Consider the following 17,058-nt stretch of genomic DNA (forward strand, 5'->3'; position numbering starts at 1 on the left):
GCGTTTTATTCTATAAGTATGTAGGCAAAGGCATCTGCTGCTTTCTGGCAAATGATAGAGTAGTGCTTGTAACCACTATTTCGAAAGGTAATGAGATTCATTGGCTAAACGGGGTTGTAAAATAAATATTGAGCATGCAGTCCCTCTACATGTGGATTTATGTGCAGATAATCGCTGACACTTGAAACAACTTTAGAATGAGCAGGTGAAAATGATTCCAGAGCAAACCTGTTTATCAAGTAGAATTGGTTGTTGCTGTGTCTGCTCTCTCGTTCTGCTTCATTGTGTTATAAATTACTTCAATTGTGGGTTTTTGCCACTGGCAAAACAGTCCTCTTAGAATGCGTTTTGCGGATTCGAATTGTTGTCTTGTAAACAAATATAAATTAACAATTGTCGTAATTTTAAATATGTATTCAAGAAGGCCACGGAGTATTCATGATTGTATCATTAAGGGTCTCATTTTAATGTTTGCTCAATTCCTTTGTAAGTGTTTTTGCATGTAGCAGGAAAGCAAGACATTTAGAAAAAAATCCAAATAAGAATGGAGAACGTTTGAACTTTGCACAAGTAGCCTCTATATATAGGCACCTCATGGTCAGTCACTTGAGTGATTGCTATCTTCCCATCTACTGCATGTAAAATTACCTGGTGTGCATGACATGGATAGGGGTGAGAGAAATCCCTGCTGGGAAGAAGTGCCTGACGTCCTTGCCCTGCGCCCTCTCTCCGTCAGAGCCCTCATCCCGGTACTGCAACAGAAGGCGAAAAAGGGCACCGCTCAGCAGGCCAAGCACTCCATCCACTGCATATTCACCATCTTCTCCAACCGAGATACACAGTTCGCTCAGATTTTTGAGGTATTAAGACTGAGAAGAAGTTAAATTGACAACAATCTCTTAATGCCCTCTTGGACTGCAAATTCAGCAGAGCTTTCCATCAGATATGTTTTGCTTACCTTCAAGTAAAACATTAAATCAAATATTCTTGGGTTTTTTGGTAAAGTCACGTAGATAGGTTCAAATAAAATATTATTTTACAATTATTTTGAATTCCTGCAGTCACGAAAGCTTTAAGTCAAGTTTAAATCAAATGTAAATTTTCTTATGGTGGTGGGGGGTACATGATTAAATACGAGCTTTTACTTACAAATTGGTGTAGTATGCAGATAGAACCTAAACTGAAGTTACCTTAGAATCTGTTGTTACCATAGCCAGAATCTCTATAGAAATTGATTTTTTTTATGAGACAAATTAAATGCATGCAGTGTAACTCATTCAATTTCACATATATCATCACTTTACAAGAAAGCAACTTTCAGCAATGGGTCAACATTGTGTTGTGACATGTATTGCTATGTGTCTTTAAACAATAGATGAGGTCCCCTTCCTTTGGAGTCATTCTTTTTTTATTGTGGAACATAATCTGCTGTATGTAAAAGGATAGCCAATACTCTCTTTCTGCAAATCATTTTCTTCGCCAAAGTTGCCAGTTGGCAACACGCTATACAGAGGTGACCACTTAAACGTTGGCAACACATTTATAGCCTTGGTGATACATTTAGCGCCTAAGAAATTGTCCACAAGCACTTTAACTGATGAAGAGCAGATAACATTGTTTTATACTCGCACGATATTCATTGCACACAGTCACCAGATTGAAACTAAATATGTTTCGAAAGAGAGGCCATTACCTGACATGTTACCAAACTGTGAATTGTTAATCTTTCAGGCAGTGTTTGTTAAGTGTTTTCTGCCAGTTTTTACTATAGCAGGGAAGAATGTGGTAAGAGTGTTTGTGGCTGAACCACTTGTGTTTTTTTAAACGTGCCTTGCCTCGAAAAATTACGCAGCCACTAAGCAAGAGCCTGGATGCCAACAACCCGGAGCAGTTGACCACACCGCTGGTGTCCATCGGACATATGGCCATGCTGGCTCCAGAACAGTTCGCCGGACCCATGAAGGCCATGGTGGCGAACTTCATCGTCAAGGACCTGCTCATGAACGACCGCGTGAGTTTAGATGTGTGTGTATGCAAATATGCGTATTTGTTGGCTAAAGATGTACATTTGGTGTCTCTTCATCTTTTGCCACGTAGACTTTTAATTGCACATTCCTTTGGTGAATGTAGTTTCCTGGGAAGAAGATGACAAAGCTTTGGACTCCAGATGAAGAGGTTTCTCCTGAAACGAATGCCAAAGTAAGTTACTCAACCGCAACGTCGAATTGTGTTGGATTCCCATCACTCATGTGAGGAATGCCAATATACTATGCTTTTTATATTCACACAGCATGATTTAATTGGCAACCAAGTGCTTTATTCAGTGTTATACTTTGTCTCTCTCGTACATTTTATGGGTGTCCAAACGTACGTCATGCATGAATAATAGGGCATTCTCTAAAGTGTTTGTAAAAATGGCTATTCAAATGAGTATAGCTTTACTCTTTGGTTCTTTCGGTAAAGTCACGTAGATAGAAAAATAATAGATCACGACGTTTCGATCGCAACACAAGCAAGCAATCGTCATCAGGTGCGACAAACACAGCAGGAGAACTGCCGATTGCTTGTGTTGCGATCGCAACTTCGTGATCTATTATTTTTCTATCTACGTAACATTACCGAAAGAACAAAAGAGTGTGGATTCCAGCAGTCACGAAAGCTTCAAATCAAGATTGAGTATAGCTTTTGGCTGGTAATAGTGATAACTGATAAAGACGTGGGAGTGGTTTTGTGGCATCTCCTTTCAAAACTGTATCTGACCTAGTTGCATACTGTTGCTATTTTTGGAGAATTCCATCTTTGAAAAAGCACTTCTGAATAATGAATGCTGATGGACGAGTAGTACAGCAAATGCACGAGAATGGAAAATGTAAAAAAAAACTACAACTTTCAGTTACCACCATGATGAATATGCACTTTCCTTCTGGTATAGATTCAGGCAATAAAGCTGATGGTGCGCTGGCTTCTGGGCATGAGGAACAACCAAAGCAAGTCGGGAACGTCCACATTGCGGCTGCTGTCAGCCCTCATACACAGCGACGGAGACCTCACAGAGCAGGGCAAGATCAGGTGTGTGTTTATGATTTGATCGGAAAGCATTTTATATTTAAAGTCCTTTTAATGCCTCGGCCTCTTTAAATTGTGCAGCATTTTAGAGGGAATTATGAGTTGCTGTACAATGAAAATGATCCTTTGTTATATCTGAGGAAGGATCAAAGTTTTTGACAGTTAAATACATTGCATAAGAAATGCTTATCTAATTGCGCTCTGACCTGGTTCTAAATGAAGATTGTGGATGTGTGTAAAACATTATTGAATTGATAGCGTATTTTAACTGGTAAGAGAAAAACCTCGTGCGAAACGGCCAGCGCAGTTTTGGAGTCTCCGGCCCGAAGACCTGGAACCAGTTATCGGCAGATGTTCGGGATCCATCCTTCAGTCTGAGCCAGTTTTGCAACATATTTAAAACAGTGTTATTCCACAGAGCTTGCTGTGTGATCAGTGCGCATTCACGATGGACTGGACTCAATAGTGTGCGATAAGTCAGACTAACTAAAAGTGGAATAGATATCTTATGGGGAGATGGATTAGTGGTGCAGTAACGCTGGTTACTGCACCACTAATCCGATGAACCTGGCTACCCAAGTTTGATTACCAGTCATGGCTAATGTGTGAGTGATAACTGAACTGGTCCTAGTGTCTCCCCCCCACAACCTTTTCCCCTTCAACTCACCACTGTGATCAGGTATTGCCAAAACGTCCACGTCCGACATGGAATGCAGAGGATTTAATCATGCGGTGAACTGACAAAGGGCTGTGAATTAAATCATATTGTCATTAACATCTAGTATATTACATATTCAGTTTGATTTTGTTTGTTTGAAGTTCTCTAATTGTTTTCACCGCCCCTAACCCCTTTCCTGTGACTATCGCCCACCAATGCAGCAAGTCGGATATGTCCCGCTTGAGGCTGGCGGCGGGATGTGCCATGCTGAAGCTGGCACAGGAGCCGTGTTACCATGAGATCATCACACTGGAGCAGTACCAGCTGTGTGCACTCGTCATTAACGTATGTTACAACAGGGTAGCCGCAGCACATTAGTTTCTGCCATTAGATGGTGGATTCTTTCTTGGGAGGTCACAGCACCCAAAAATGTAGAAGTGTGAATAATTTTACTTGGAGAATGCCATTCATAAAAAAATTATATCAAACCAGTTAGATGGAAGTGAATTTATTGTGATTGATACAATATTGAAAAATTCTCATTTAAATAAGTAAAAAATAAAGGCTTGTCTCGCAAGGCAAAAGCTTGCGAAGAAAAAAAGTTATCGAATACAAAAAGCCACTCAGCCGTGCCACCACCACATCTATGGTGTCTGGACCGAGTGATGCGGATTTGCCACATTTCGCAATTCACTGCCCATGTGCAAGCAAATACCAGTGTGACCCTCACGTGTGCGAGCCTGCCTAATGCGTGCACGTTCACTATGTACTGTGCACAGGACGAGTGCTTCCAGGTGCGACAGGTGTTCGCCCAGAAGCTGCACAAGGCCCTGACGAAACTGCGCCTGCCCTTGGAGTACGTGGCTGTCTTCTCGCTGACGGCCAAGGACCCTGTGAAGGAGAGGCGCGCCCACGCCCGCCAGTGCCTCGTCAAGAACATCACTCTGCGCCGGGAGTACCTGAAGCAGCACGCCACCGTTGGAGGTGAGGCCTGCGTGTTTACGCGTCTCTGCCAACAACAGCACTGCTCGTACAGGCTCAGGCTTCAGTCAGGACGCAGGGTTTAATCTGTCTGTTCATCTTGCCGAGAAGCACAAGATATACGTCATGTGGGGTGGTCACGCGGCTGGTTTGCTCGTGCTTTTGTTGGCTGTCGAGTTTTGAATTTATAAACTTGCTGGAGCGCCCTGGGATTACTCATCTGAAATAGCTTCAACTATAAATGTTTTTTTTAATCCGTTATGAATCCTTGTTCTGTTTACAGCGGTTTTGTAATTTTGGCATCACAGGGGCCTATCAATGACTGGTAAACATTCGGGCAGTTCTGTGACTTGGGCAGACGTTTCAGACACTTTATAGATTTTGGTCATCAGTATAATTATGAAGTAGCTTGTTTACATGGGCATAGCAAAGGGGTGGCCACATTTTCCGACCCAACGAAACATGTACTAGAATGTTCATATGGGCGAGAGTCACAAGACAGAAACATTTGCGGTGGCTACTTGGCCAGTTTGCTCGCGCTGGTTAGCCATGGAGTTTTGAATTTATAAATCGGCAGGAGCGTTCCAGGGGTACTCATGTCTGGCCGTGCTACCACCGGCGCCCTCGATCGCCGCTGGTTCTGCAGATTTTCCTGTTTCAAGTAAAGTTATTTTGAAAAGTAAAAAGAATACTGCATCTCGAAGCCACACTTGGGAACTGCATACATCTACCTGGGAGCTGCATACAGCTTGCGAGCTGTAAATCAGATGGAAATAATTTGTCCACATTTCTTGATAAGGGGGAAATGCTCTTGAAATTCCATCATGGTGGATGTACTCTGACAAAATAATTTTTTGATCCATGCTGGAATGTGATGGCCCATTCATTTGAATGTGTTTGACTTCATCTATAAATAAGCCAACCATTCCAAAACTATAGATAATTGCCTTCAAAATTACAACCCATATCTATTTTTGGGAGGCATTTGACATTTTTATTTGGAGTTTACTAATTTGTTAGAATTGCCCATTAGAAATTATGTATTATTTTTAAAAGCACTTCCTCTGAGAATCAACATTTTAAATGACAAATTAGAGGGATAACAATCTAGACTGGAAATAGTCGCACTACTATTGAAGCTATCACAAACTTATACGTGGGATTAAAATTGATTTTTATATGCACGATAAGTGCATTGAGTTGCCCATGTAAGGATTGATGTTTTTTTGTGTATGTTATGTCTTTTTTTATTTTTAAATCTGCAGCCTCTCGAGTCTCGACATTTACCACATTAGCAGTAAAAGCATTGACTTCTGCATTGTATCATGACTCCTGACTCTTTGGTTCTTTCGGTAAAGTCACATAGTTAGAAATAAATGCAAATAAAACAAATCACGACGTTTCGATTGCAACACAAGTAACACAAGCAATCGACACGTCGTGATTTGTTTTATTTTAATTTATTTCTAACTACGTGACTTTACCGAAAGAACCAAAGAGTATGGATTCCTGCAGTCATGAAAGCTTTGAATCAAGATCATGACTCCTAATCATGACAATTCATGATATATCGTGGCAATTTGCCTGTGTACACTTTTGAAATTGTTAATAATTGTCAACGATCCCTTGTTAAACTACCTTTGCCAATCAAGGAATAATGCACTTGAAAATAAGTTAAGTGAATAAATGTATTGGTGTTGTATTATGCATTTCGTATGCCATTGTGAATTGCTTTATACTGTGGCTCCTGAGATATTGCAGTGTTTTCAAAGCACTTAACTAGACTTGCGGTTTTCGATACGATCTGATTTTTTACAGAAAACCTCCCGTTCATGCCTTTACTATACCTGACACAGCTAGGCTGTAAAGTTAAATTCAGAATGTGGGCTTATTCAGAGTAATGTGTTTGTCAAAATGTCCAGTGGCTCTGTGCAATCACATGTTGAGCATGGCTTGGTATGTAGATTTTTTTCTCCTAATATCCATTTCAAGTCAGCGCAAGCCTTGCACACATTTTTGGAAAGCTCTTCACAGAGACTGCTTGGATGTTTAAGATTATAAATAGTTTTTAAGGATTTTTTTTTACTTGCAACATTATGTTAATTGTGGTGGAAATTAAAGGTCGTTATGTTTATGTGGAGTAATTTAGAAAGGAATTTCTTGTCCCAATTGTAGGTTAGTGCAACTGGAACATGTTAGTACAGCCTGTGCCTTTACTCATAAATAAGAACATAGGCTATTCATAAGCAACTTGGCTGGCTGTACCACGGTAAAAAAATGCATTCACTATAACCTTGCATGACAAACATTAGTCTACTGATGGATCATTTACAAAGTTAAATTACAGTTAAAACAAATATTCTTTACTGCTACAGTAAGCCAAAAAGCATCCCCTTAGCAAACCGATAAGTATAATGTGGAATATGGCTTTTAAAACTTAAATATTGTAAGCATACATTTTTTTATTTCCTTGAAGTAAATTGCCTGTATATTATCAGTTGTATTTTTATTTGTTTTCACATGTCCCTTAGCGGTAAAGATATTCAGTCCCCTAGCTTTATCTCTTCAAGTGTGAATGTAATTTTCATGTCACGTTTCTAGATTTTGAGAAATGCCCAAGGCAATAAATAAAAAAACACAAAATGCGAACGAAAATTCACTTCTCCATTTATTTTTTCAATTACAAAATTATTAATGCACTTTTCATTATTAAATTTGAAATACTACATTGATTTATTTGTGTCAATGGAGAGAAATGGATCATTTATTAACCCACTGTAAAATATCTCCAGTCATTTTAACACGTAGGCTGACGCGACCAGTATTATTCATAATAAAGGCTTTTGGGTTAGATCTTGTAAGTATAAATGTGTCGCAACCCTCCACCACCTTCTGTTGATAACTTAGGTAATTCATCTTTAGTACAAGACAATAGTTTTTTTTTATTTTGGGTACCGTATCAAATCTTACTTTAATGTTTTGAATTGCAGAACATGCTTACCAACAAGGACACTCAATTGATTTTCATAACGTTGAAGTGTTATGCACAACTAATTATTACTTGCCAAGAATAATTAGAGAATCCATCGAAATTGAGAGAAATACCAATAATTTTAACTGCTCTGATAGCTACAGACTTAGCACAGCCTGGAAGCGTATTATTGAGTAATACACAATACATATTACATTTCCTTATAGAGGAATCACATACTAATTAACTGATTACTAATCTATTATATAATTACAATACCCCCCCACATCCGCGTCTGATCTCGAAACCTGATGAGGTTCAATGATGACGTTGTCCTGCACTATTTAAGACCGGAAGCAGGTGGATGGCTTCACTATTCTGGCAAATTGCCCGAAGATGCTGGATGTAATTACCAGCGAAACGTCGTACTCAAATTCTAAGTTTTGTGGATTCACTCTTCAAACACACCAGTGGGCTGAAGAAGTAACTAATTGGCGTTTTGTTAACGTGACACATTTTTTACTGATTGGCCGTGTGGGGTGGTGGAGGGTTGCGACACATTTATACTTACGCGATCTCACCCAAAAGCCTTTATTATGAATCTCCAGTCATGTTGTTTTTCCTTTAGATTTTTTATTGCATGAGTGATTGCTGCAGCACATCTACTCGTAATCATGATGCCAACATACACCACCCCATAATTGTACTACATCGTAAAAAGATAGCAGAATATCGGGCCAGGCAATCCGAGGCCTCTCAAAAACTTCACAGACTCAGAAATAATGTGTTGCAAGGGTTCAACTCTTTTTGGCCTAATGAGCATGAATCATCCAGTGACCGCACCTTGCCTTATTTTTGTGTCTGCTTTTCTTAAATCCCGCCAGACAAGCTACTGTCCCTACTGCCGGAGTACATGGTACCCTACACAATCCACCTACTGGCGCACGACCCAGACTTCACCAAAGTGCAGGACGTGGAGCAACTCAAGGACATCAGGGAGTGAGTACTTATTTTTTTTCTTAACACGTTTTTAGAAACTGTCTTCAACCTGCGGCATAAGTCTGATGGACTGTAATGTACAATTGCCTTGCTACAAAACTAATTGTGTTTGTTCTCTTAGCATGCATTTTTGTCACTAAAGCATTGTTTATTAGGATTGTGTTCAATGGGCACTGAACCAAAGGATTACTAAACAGTTTTTTTTACTGAATTTTGGTTTATCAAATAGATGTTTGATCATTTGATTTATTTGGCATAGTGTTAAATAGGCTACGATAAAAATGTAGTTCCACCTAAAAATGGATCTTTAAAACCAAGATGAATTATTGTAATTGTGCTTTCATTTCATTTTATCAATGTAATCCTGTGAATTGTGCAGACCATGTTTTTATTCTGTGTGCGCGTTTTCGGAAATGTAAAATGGTAATGTAGAATGTGCATTCATCATAAGTCCTCCGGTATTATTGCAAATGGGAATCGTGGGTGTCGTATTTAATTACTGAGAAGCACGCTGCTGCTATTTCTGTTGTAACCAAATCCTCTTGTGTCATCCTTGCGACGAATGGCCAGGTGTCTGTGGTTCATCCTGGAGGTTCTCATGACCAAGGATGAGAACAACAGCCACGCTTACATTCGAAAGATGGTGGAGAACATCAAGCAGGCCAAGGATGCGCAGGGTCCAGACGATCCCAAGATGAATGAGGTCTCATTTTTGAAGTCTCACGCGTCAAATTATGCAACCTGCCAGCCCCATGGGAACACTGACCCAAAAATAATATTGAATAACATCGCATAGTGCGTGTTTAATCGAACTTCTTGTCCGATTTTTGAAATATGTGCGCATTATAAATCGTGATTAGTGTTATTAAGAATTACTCCAAAGCATGGTGCATTAAGCCTATGCATTATAAAGCATCATACCACATTAAATTATTATTCGTGCATCGTCAAACCATGAAGATCGATGTTTTGTGGCTCTTGCAGATGCATACCTATGCTGCATGTGCCAGGCACTCTTGACACAAAATTTTATATTCTTAATTTCAGAAAGTGGGTTTTTCTGTTGTGATAGATTTCTTTTGGTTTACAGATTTTAATTAGAGGGCTGTTTGTCTGAATTATTGTTGCTTTGAACAAGTGCCATTGTCCAAGCCATTAGTCTGCTGTATGGTTGTCTGTTTTAATGACGGTGCTGGTTGTGAATGTTTAACACATAGGCATTCGCGACCAATATTCATAATAGAGTTTTTTTGGTTTTAGATCGCGTAAATATATAAATGTGTCATTAAAACCCGCCACCACCCAACACAGTCACGTAAACAGAACATGCCAATTCGTCACTAGTACAGCACACCGGTGTGTTGGAGAGTCAAGCCACCCAGATTGTAAATGTTGTGGCTTGGCTCTCCAACACACCGGTGTGCTGTACTAGTGACGAATTGGCCACGTTCTGTTCACGTGACAACCCTGACTAGTTGGCTGTGTCGGGTAGTGGCGGGTTTAAACGACGCATTTATGCGATCTAACCCAAAAAAAAACTCTATTCTGGTTGGAAATATAAAAATGTTGTCCTTGCGATGTGTGTCATTACAGAAAATGTACACCGTGTGCGACATAGCACTGCACATCATCACCAACAAGAGCACAACTTACAGCCTGGAGTCTCCCAAGAATCCTGTGCTTCCCACAAAGTTCTTTACGCAACCAGACAAGGTCAGGAAAATCACATCCCAGGAAGAAAAAAACAGCCAGGTTAAATTAAGTGAAAGTAAATGTGCACAAGTTCTTACTGGTCAGTGTTATTTTTTGCCATACCTTTGATGTGCTCAATGAATGCAGGTCGTCATTGGCTTGATGAATAAAGTGGTATGCTTTCACTCAAGGTGGATAATAAACTATAAATCTGTGATGTGATGGTCGTTTCATGTTTTGTTACAGAATTTTAACAATACCAAGTGTTACCTGCCCGAAGAAGTAAAAGCATTGTTTTCTCCAGGAAAGGTAACAATTTAATGTATTTTCGATGCAAGTGAAGGTTGAAAAAACTGCATATTTGTTTACAATTAATAACTTAAAAACATTTTAATTACCTTAATAAAATAATTATAACGGTAGATTCAAAGGTTATTGTGAAATTAATTATTCTGATTACACTGGCAAAGCGCCAAATTAATTAAAATCCATAAAAAAATTACAAATCTATACAAGAAAAGCGTAACATTTATAGGCATACTCTTTGGGTCTTTCGGTAAAGTCACGTAGGTAGAAAAATAATAGATAACACAAGCCATCGTCCTCAGGTGAAACAATACAGCAGGCGGACTGCTGAGGCAAGAGGAAATTTATAGGCATGCAATAAAACATTAAAAGGGATTCTGCTATGATTTTAAAGAAAATCTCTTAAGGGAGAAAAAAGCAAGGTTAACCGTCCCTTCGTAATTGTCCTTGCCTTCATGTCCTTGGTTGTTCCAGCTCATGTTTGTCCGCCTGCGGCTTGTGACGTGTGCTATAAATCATATGTGCTGTTGCTCCAGAGAAGTTACTGCTCGCACTTCCTATATTCCCACATGCCGAGTATAACGTTCGATGTGTAATCATTCATTTTCTCATTTAAAAGGAGAACACAAAAAACCGCAGTATGCCAACCCAAATTCCCTTTATCCACACCAGTTATGCGCAAGCGCTCGGGCATACACTGTGCCGGATAAAAATCCCATGCTACCTGAATGGGTTGTTCACTTGCATTCAGAAATTAATGTTTTACATAAAGGAACTACTGTTCCTTTGCCGCAGGCCAAAGCACCAACGGTACTGGGCACGGTAAACAAACCACTGGCGACTGCCGGCAAGCAGGCGCAGACCAAGTCATCGCGTATGGAGACCATGAGTAACGACAGCAGCAACTCGGCGCCCAGCTCTCCCGGCCGGGGCAAGCCCAGGTGAGGAATCGGCTTCTGGGCACCACCGCCTTAAACTTCCCCCCTCCCTCCCACCTTCCAACATTGACAGGTCGTGTCACTCGACCACTTGTCAAGAATGTAAAGGAGGCCTATGCTAGGGTAGTGTGAGCAGTACATGTGAACGCAGCAACATTAGTGATGGCACACAGCCCTCCATAATTATTATTGTGTACCTATGCGTGGTGTTTCAAGGATTTTCCGCCAAAAGAGGATTCCGTGCCAAATGAGGATTCGAATGAAAGGAATAATACATGTGATTTTATTTATTTCTGCTCACAATGCCAAGCAATGATTGTGTTGGTTGCTGTTGTATTTTAAATGAGTGCATCACAGATACTGTTTGGGTTTTAATTGAATAATTTTCCAAAAATTATGTCCAACGTTTTACAATATCTAATCATTCTAACCAAAATAATTGAAAACAATTCTTAGCCTCCCAAGTTTTTATTTTCTGCTGCAGTTAATGCATTAGTAGCACATTTGTTTATGTGCATACTCGGCTATTGAGTGCTGCTCTTGTTGATTATTGTCGTTGTCACGTACAGGACGCGCATGGGGTCAGAGAGCTCGGAAATTGATCACAGCGAGAATGACGACAGCATAGCAGGAAAGCCATCTGGCCCGGCCACCAAGAAGCCGGAGCGGAGGAAGGACGAAGCGGAGGTCGCTAAGGTGTGTTGTGTAACCTTGACTATCACTTTAAAGTCAATTTTCACATGAACAGTCTGAGCATTGCAGTTTAAATTATTTTCACAAGTTAAACAGCCGTTTGTTTTATCATGTTGCATATTCCTTCAAATTAAGCTGCCGAGTATGGTCATCACCTTCCTTTTGTCCTCCATTCTTAATGGTCACGATTGTTGTGTTTTTGTGAATTGCTGCACCAGTCGTACACCCAAATATCTAATGAATGTATTTGTTTATCCACCTGTTAACGTTTGGTCATACTCATGGAAAAATTATTAAAAGTGCGCATTGAGTATTTCACGTTCATAGTTTTCGTCGGGCTTGATTAATGGATATTAACCCAAAAAACCTATATTATGCAACAAAAAAACAACTCGTTATTTAACTTAATGAAAACTGCATGTTCTTTAAGTTTATTTTTGAAGTTTATAAGATATTTGTACTTGGTGTATCTCACACTGACCTCATCGTAATTTTAGTATTCGTGCAATTTTTATAGTGCAAGGCTGTCACGAATGCACTTTGTTTCACATATGACCAATGTTGCTACGTGGCTTTACCCAACTAGATCATTTTCTATAATTTTCAAGTATTTTTTTTATTTGGATCGTGGCGTCGGTGGTCTATTGTTTTCGAATAGCCATATGGAATCTTTAGTGTCTCCTGCGAAGCCGACGACGCGCATTTTTGGTTTATACTAGCAGCCCGCACACCCTCTCCCCACTTTCCCTGCCACCTCCGCTCCCCTGGACGGCTAGCTGACGAATATAGTATATGATAGTGTATCATCCATGGCCGGGGTGGAGGGTAGGTGGGGCTTGACGTCAGCACACATGAACCCGACTCAACCCTGTGGGATGCGAGTAATGTTATAAGAGCCAGCCAGGAATCGAGGAAGCCAGCCAGCAAAACAAAAAAAAACCGTAGCGGTCAATGGGCTTGAACTGTGAACCCCTGCAACAAATGGCAAAAATGCTACCGTTCGGCCATGTCACATCCTCCAGCACTAGTGGTCATGGAGGAGGCAACTCCAAACAGTTGCTTTTTCATGCTTGGCAGGCTGAGGCTGAGAAGGTCAAGGGTCGCAAGAAGTCAGTGCAGCCAGAGGTGGCTGGAGGAAGCGGCAGCAGCAGCGGGGACACATCTGTTGTACGGGACGAGAGCCAAGTGGATTCGGACGCCTCTTCACCGGCGCTGCAACAAACGAAGCAGAACCGCCGGGGAAAGAAACGCGGGGAGGATGACGAGGACGAGTCCCAACAGGGGGCTTCAGCAGCTGGGAAGAAAGCAGCCCGTGGCCGAGGAGGAAGGACGGCAGCCGCTGCAACGGCAACACCGCCAACAGAGGAGACGGCTAAGCCAGGAAAGAGAGGCCGTAAGAAGGCAGCCAATGGTTCGGATGCTGACTCATCACCGGCGCCTCCCAAGGGGAACAAGAGAAGCAAAGCCATGAAAAAGGACGAGGAAGATGAGTGAGTGATGCATAAATATCATCATAATACATCCACCTCACCGTCCCAGCATCACCCATCCATCACTCGCCAATGCCTTGGACGTTTGTTCAAGTGTTTTTCTCATTTGTCGCTGTAGAGCAGTGTCTCATTAGTTGTCATATCTGTTAAATTAAGATCGCGTTTTTTTCTCCAGTCTTATATAGGTTGATTGTATGTTTAGTTGGCCGAGTGATAGGTGTTAGCTTACGAAATAAATTTTGACTTTCACTGGCGGCATAACCGCTGTGATGTCTTTAAATGTGCATATGACACTGAGATCCATTAAGGGCACCGTATAAATCTAAATGAATATTATATTTTTAGTGTGCTGTTATTAAAAAGCCACTCCATTGGTATTAATATCGCACCTCTATCCCCAAGGAATTATTGAATATTGCAGTTAACATCCCACCCTCAACAGTTGTGTTTGCGCAGCTCCTTGCGGTATATTTGTGAGGGTTTTTTTTATGACTGCACAGAGCCGATTCCCATGAATCTGCCGAGGAGGCTTCGAACACAAAGCGCCGTAACGTCTCCAAAAAGATAACCAAAAACACCCCATCTGACAAGTAAGTAATTTGGACTCTGCAGTACAATTGGCCGGATTTAATGATCAGAACTGTGAAATCTGGGTATTTACATTTTTAGTTTTTTATGGAATTGAATATTTGAATCGTGCTTATTTTGGGTTTGCATTGTGACACATCTCACATTCTTTGAATCCTTGTGCTTTCTGCCACCCTACCTACCACTCCCCCTGAAAGTCAGTTTATTTAGCTGGTAACACAAAACCATTTACATTTTTATGAAGTACTTCCTTCCCTTTGGATAAAGCAACATTGCCAGAAAACTGTTGCCAGTACATTTTTTTTACACCAAACTTGAAAATGTGCTTGTGCCGGCCTGTGTGCAGAGAACAGTTTGTGCTGGGCAGTGAAGGCGAATCGATGCAGGAGTCTCAGAGCAGTTCCCTCGAGACCAACGACGTGGAGAAATCGTCGCACACCGAGGATACATCCGTGGAGCCAGAGGCCATGGAGGCCGAGGATGATGAGGATGCTGACGAGGAAGCCACAGAGACTCTAAAGGTAACGTTTTGACCTGCTGTAGTGCAAAATGCTGCTGGTCTGAAAATTTCTGCGCCAGTTGGTGGACCCTCGCCCTATTCCATAATCCCCCAAACCTGCTTATCTCCCCATACATGGGAATGAAGCTTACATTATCATTCATAGCTGTCTCGTGAGCCTCAAACCCCATTTCTTTCAACGTATTTACGAGGGAAACCTAAATTATTTTTGAGGCTATGTCACAAGGGTCCTGCATTGGGAGTTTGACTAATTATATTGTAATGGAAAGAGTTTTGCATTGTGTAGGAGAAAACTAGTTCTTTCGAGATAACCCACATATATGAGAGGATAAGGTCTGCACATGTTTCACCAACTTGCTGTACTGCCATCTTGTGGCAGTATCTTGCAAACCAGTGGGTTTGGTATGGTGTTATGGTCCACCAATAATTTATTCAAAAGTGCTCGATTGCAGGCATGACACTAAAACCAATTCTGTAAACTTGCTTTGGCATGTTATTGCCTGCTTATCTGGATTTCTGTATCTCTAACCCAGTGCAAGAGCACTGCCTATTTCTTATAATCAGGATAAACATGTGCCCAGACCATCTTTTATAACTGGCCAGTTTGACATTAACAAAAATAATTAAATCATACATTCATGTAGTCTGCTACTGTTCATGCTCCGTATATACATTTTTAAACTGAGGTCTGACCTACTTCCTGAATCTCTCTTGCCAAAAGCATGGGTTGGGTCACTTTAAAAACCGGCTGGGCAGAAAATTATCGAGTAAAGCTGCATTCGTAGTTTACATCTGCAGCAAGGGAGGAGAGTAGTGTGGCTTGTGCCTATTACTGTGTGCATGTGTATGTCAATCGTCAATCTACTTCTGGGCGAGGGCCTCTTTCCCTCGGTATGTGGGTCGGTAGCCCTAACCACGTTTCACCACAATACCTAGTGCGGGCTGAAGACTGAACGGATAGGTGTAGGAATATAGCAGTGCAATACAACACTGTATTTTCTGAAATAGCATTGGCTACCCACTTTGTCGCCCTGAAATCTATAACAACCTGTTTTATGCATGGTGATTACCCATCCCTGGACTCTATCCAGGCTCAAACTTAGCTTCCAATGTCCCAAGATCAGATGCATTCTGGGAGATTTGGTCATAAGCTTTTACTCAGTGTTGCTGTTATTGGTTAATATATATTTTTATTGTAAACATTCTGCATGTTAACAGTTATAGAATTACAGATCAGTGTCCCTTCAAATAATGCTGGTAAATGAAATTGTGCACAATTATTTGACTATGTAGCATGCTTTGTATATGGAATAATATATACTTAATATACTTATCCAGTCTTCTTGCTTTAAAATGTTTTGTTTATTTGCCTCTTTCCAGGTGAAACGCAAGCCAAGCAACAAACGGAGCCGCAGATAGATGCCATCGCCTTCATGGGGTTTAAATATTTTATTTTGAACAGCCCATGCTGTTGATTCAAAAATCATCACTTAAACCCTTTTTCTGTCCAATCTGTGACCACACCCTGCCCAGCCAGGAAGTATTCCTATATATCTATTGGCAATGCATCAACCCCATTCATGGCTTTATGATTGCCAACATATTTTAACTTACTCTTTTCGGTGGATGTCTGTAAATAGTTGGAACCCAGATAAAATTTGACTTAATTGATTATAATGAACTTGATAGGAAATGTTATCCACCTCCACGCTACTCCCCAGCAAACTTATTTGCTCTGTTTCAATGAAGACTTGACCACATTGCCCTTGGTGTAGAAGCACTGTGTTGTAGATCACTAGTCATTGCTTTATAAAAAAAATAAAAATAAAACAAAAACTGTGGAGGCTGTTTAGGAAGTTGTGCTAATAAAGCTTTTAATGAAGTCTGCTTTAATGTGTTTGCGACAGCCACTGTCTTAAACGTTAATTCAGATCACCAGTACGTAAAAAACATTTTGGGATCAAGAGCTAGTCAAGCAACTGGTTAATTGCTTGGGATTTGTTTGGCTTGTAAACATTTACAAAATGTTGCCTGTTGGGAGTTTTATCTGTAGCTGTCACTTCCTTGTAATAAAATAAAATCTTTGTTACATATTGTTTTAGTACCGGCTAATCGGTTGTTTTGTTGGAATTTCCTCCCCTCCTCCAACAAATTGG

General features: G+C 40.7%; 1 protein-coding gene across 2 annotated transcripts in view; it reads left to right on the top strand.

The window, feature by feature from the left end:
- The window catches only part of PDS5B (PDS5 cohesin associated factor B), a 42,829-nt gene extending 26,045 nt beyond the window's left edge, over positions 1-16,784 (top strand). Inside the window, exons 20-35 of one of the 2 annotated variants that reach the window (XM_078863145.1) lie at positions 737-860; positions 1,853-2,011; positions 2,131-2,199; positions 2,933-3,069; positions 3,946-4,069; positions 4,504-4,708; positions 8,561-8,675; positions 9,246-9,378; positions 10,269-10,388; positions 10,614-10,676; positions 11,469-11,614; positions 12,181-12,307; positions 13,382-13,794; positions 14,295-14,384; positions 14,729-14,903; positions 16,283-16,784. In XM_078863145.1, coding sequence (XP_078719271.1) covers positions 737-860; positions 1,853-2,011; positions 2,131-2,199; positions 2,933-3,069; positions 3,946-4,069; positions 4,504-4,708; positions 8,561-8,675; positions 9,246-9,378; positions 10,269-10,388; positions 10,614-10,676; positions 11,469-11,614; positions 12,181-12,307; positions 13,382-13,794; positions 14,295-14,384; positions 14,729-14,903; positions 16,283-16,321 — 2,239 coding nt within the window. In that variant the 3' untranslated portion in view covers positions 16,322-16,784. The remainder of the gene's footprint in view (positions 1-736; positions 861-1,852; positions 2,012-2,130; positions 2,200-2,932; positions 3,070-3,945; positions 4,070-4,503; positions 4,709-8,560; positions 8,676-9,245; positions 9,379-10,268; positions 10,389-10,613; positions 10,677-11,468; positions 11,615-12,180; positions 12,308-13,381; positions 13,795-14,294; positions 14,385-14,728; positions 14,904-16,282) is intronic. The other variant, XM_078863146.1, reaches the window with a different exon arrangement.
- Positions 16,785-17,058: the final 274 nt, after the last annotated feature.

This window comes from Lampetra fluviatilis, chromosome 15 (assembly GCF_964198595.1).
Source record: "Lampetra fluviatilis chromosome 15, kcLamFluv1.1, whole genome shotgun sequence".
NCBI lineage: Eukaryota > Metazoa > Chordata > Hyperoartia > Petromyzontiformes > Petromyzontidae > Lampetra > Lampetra fluviatilis.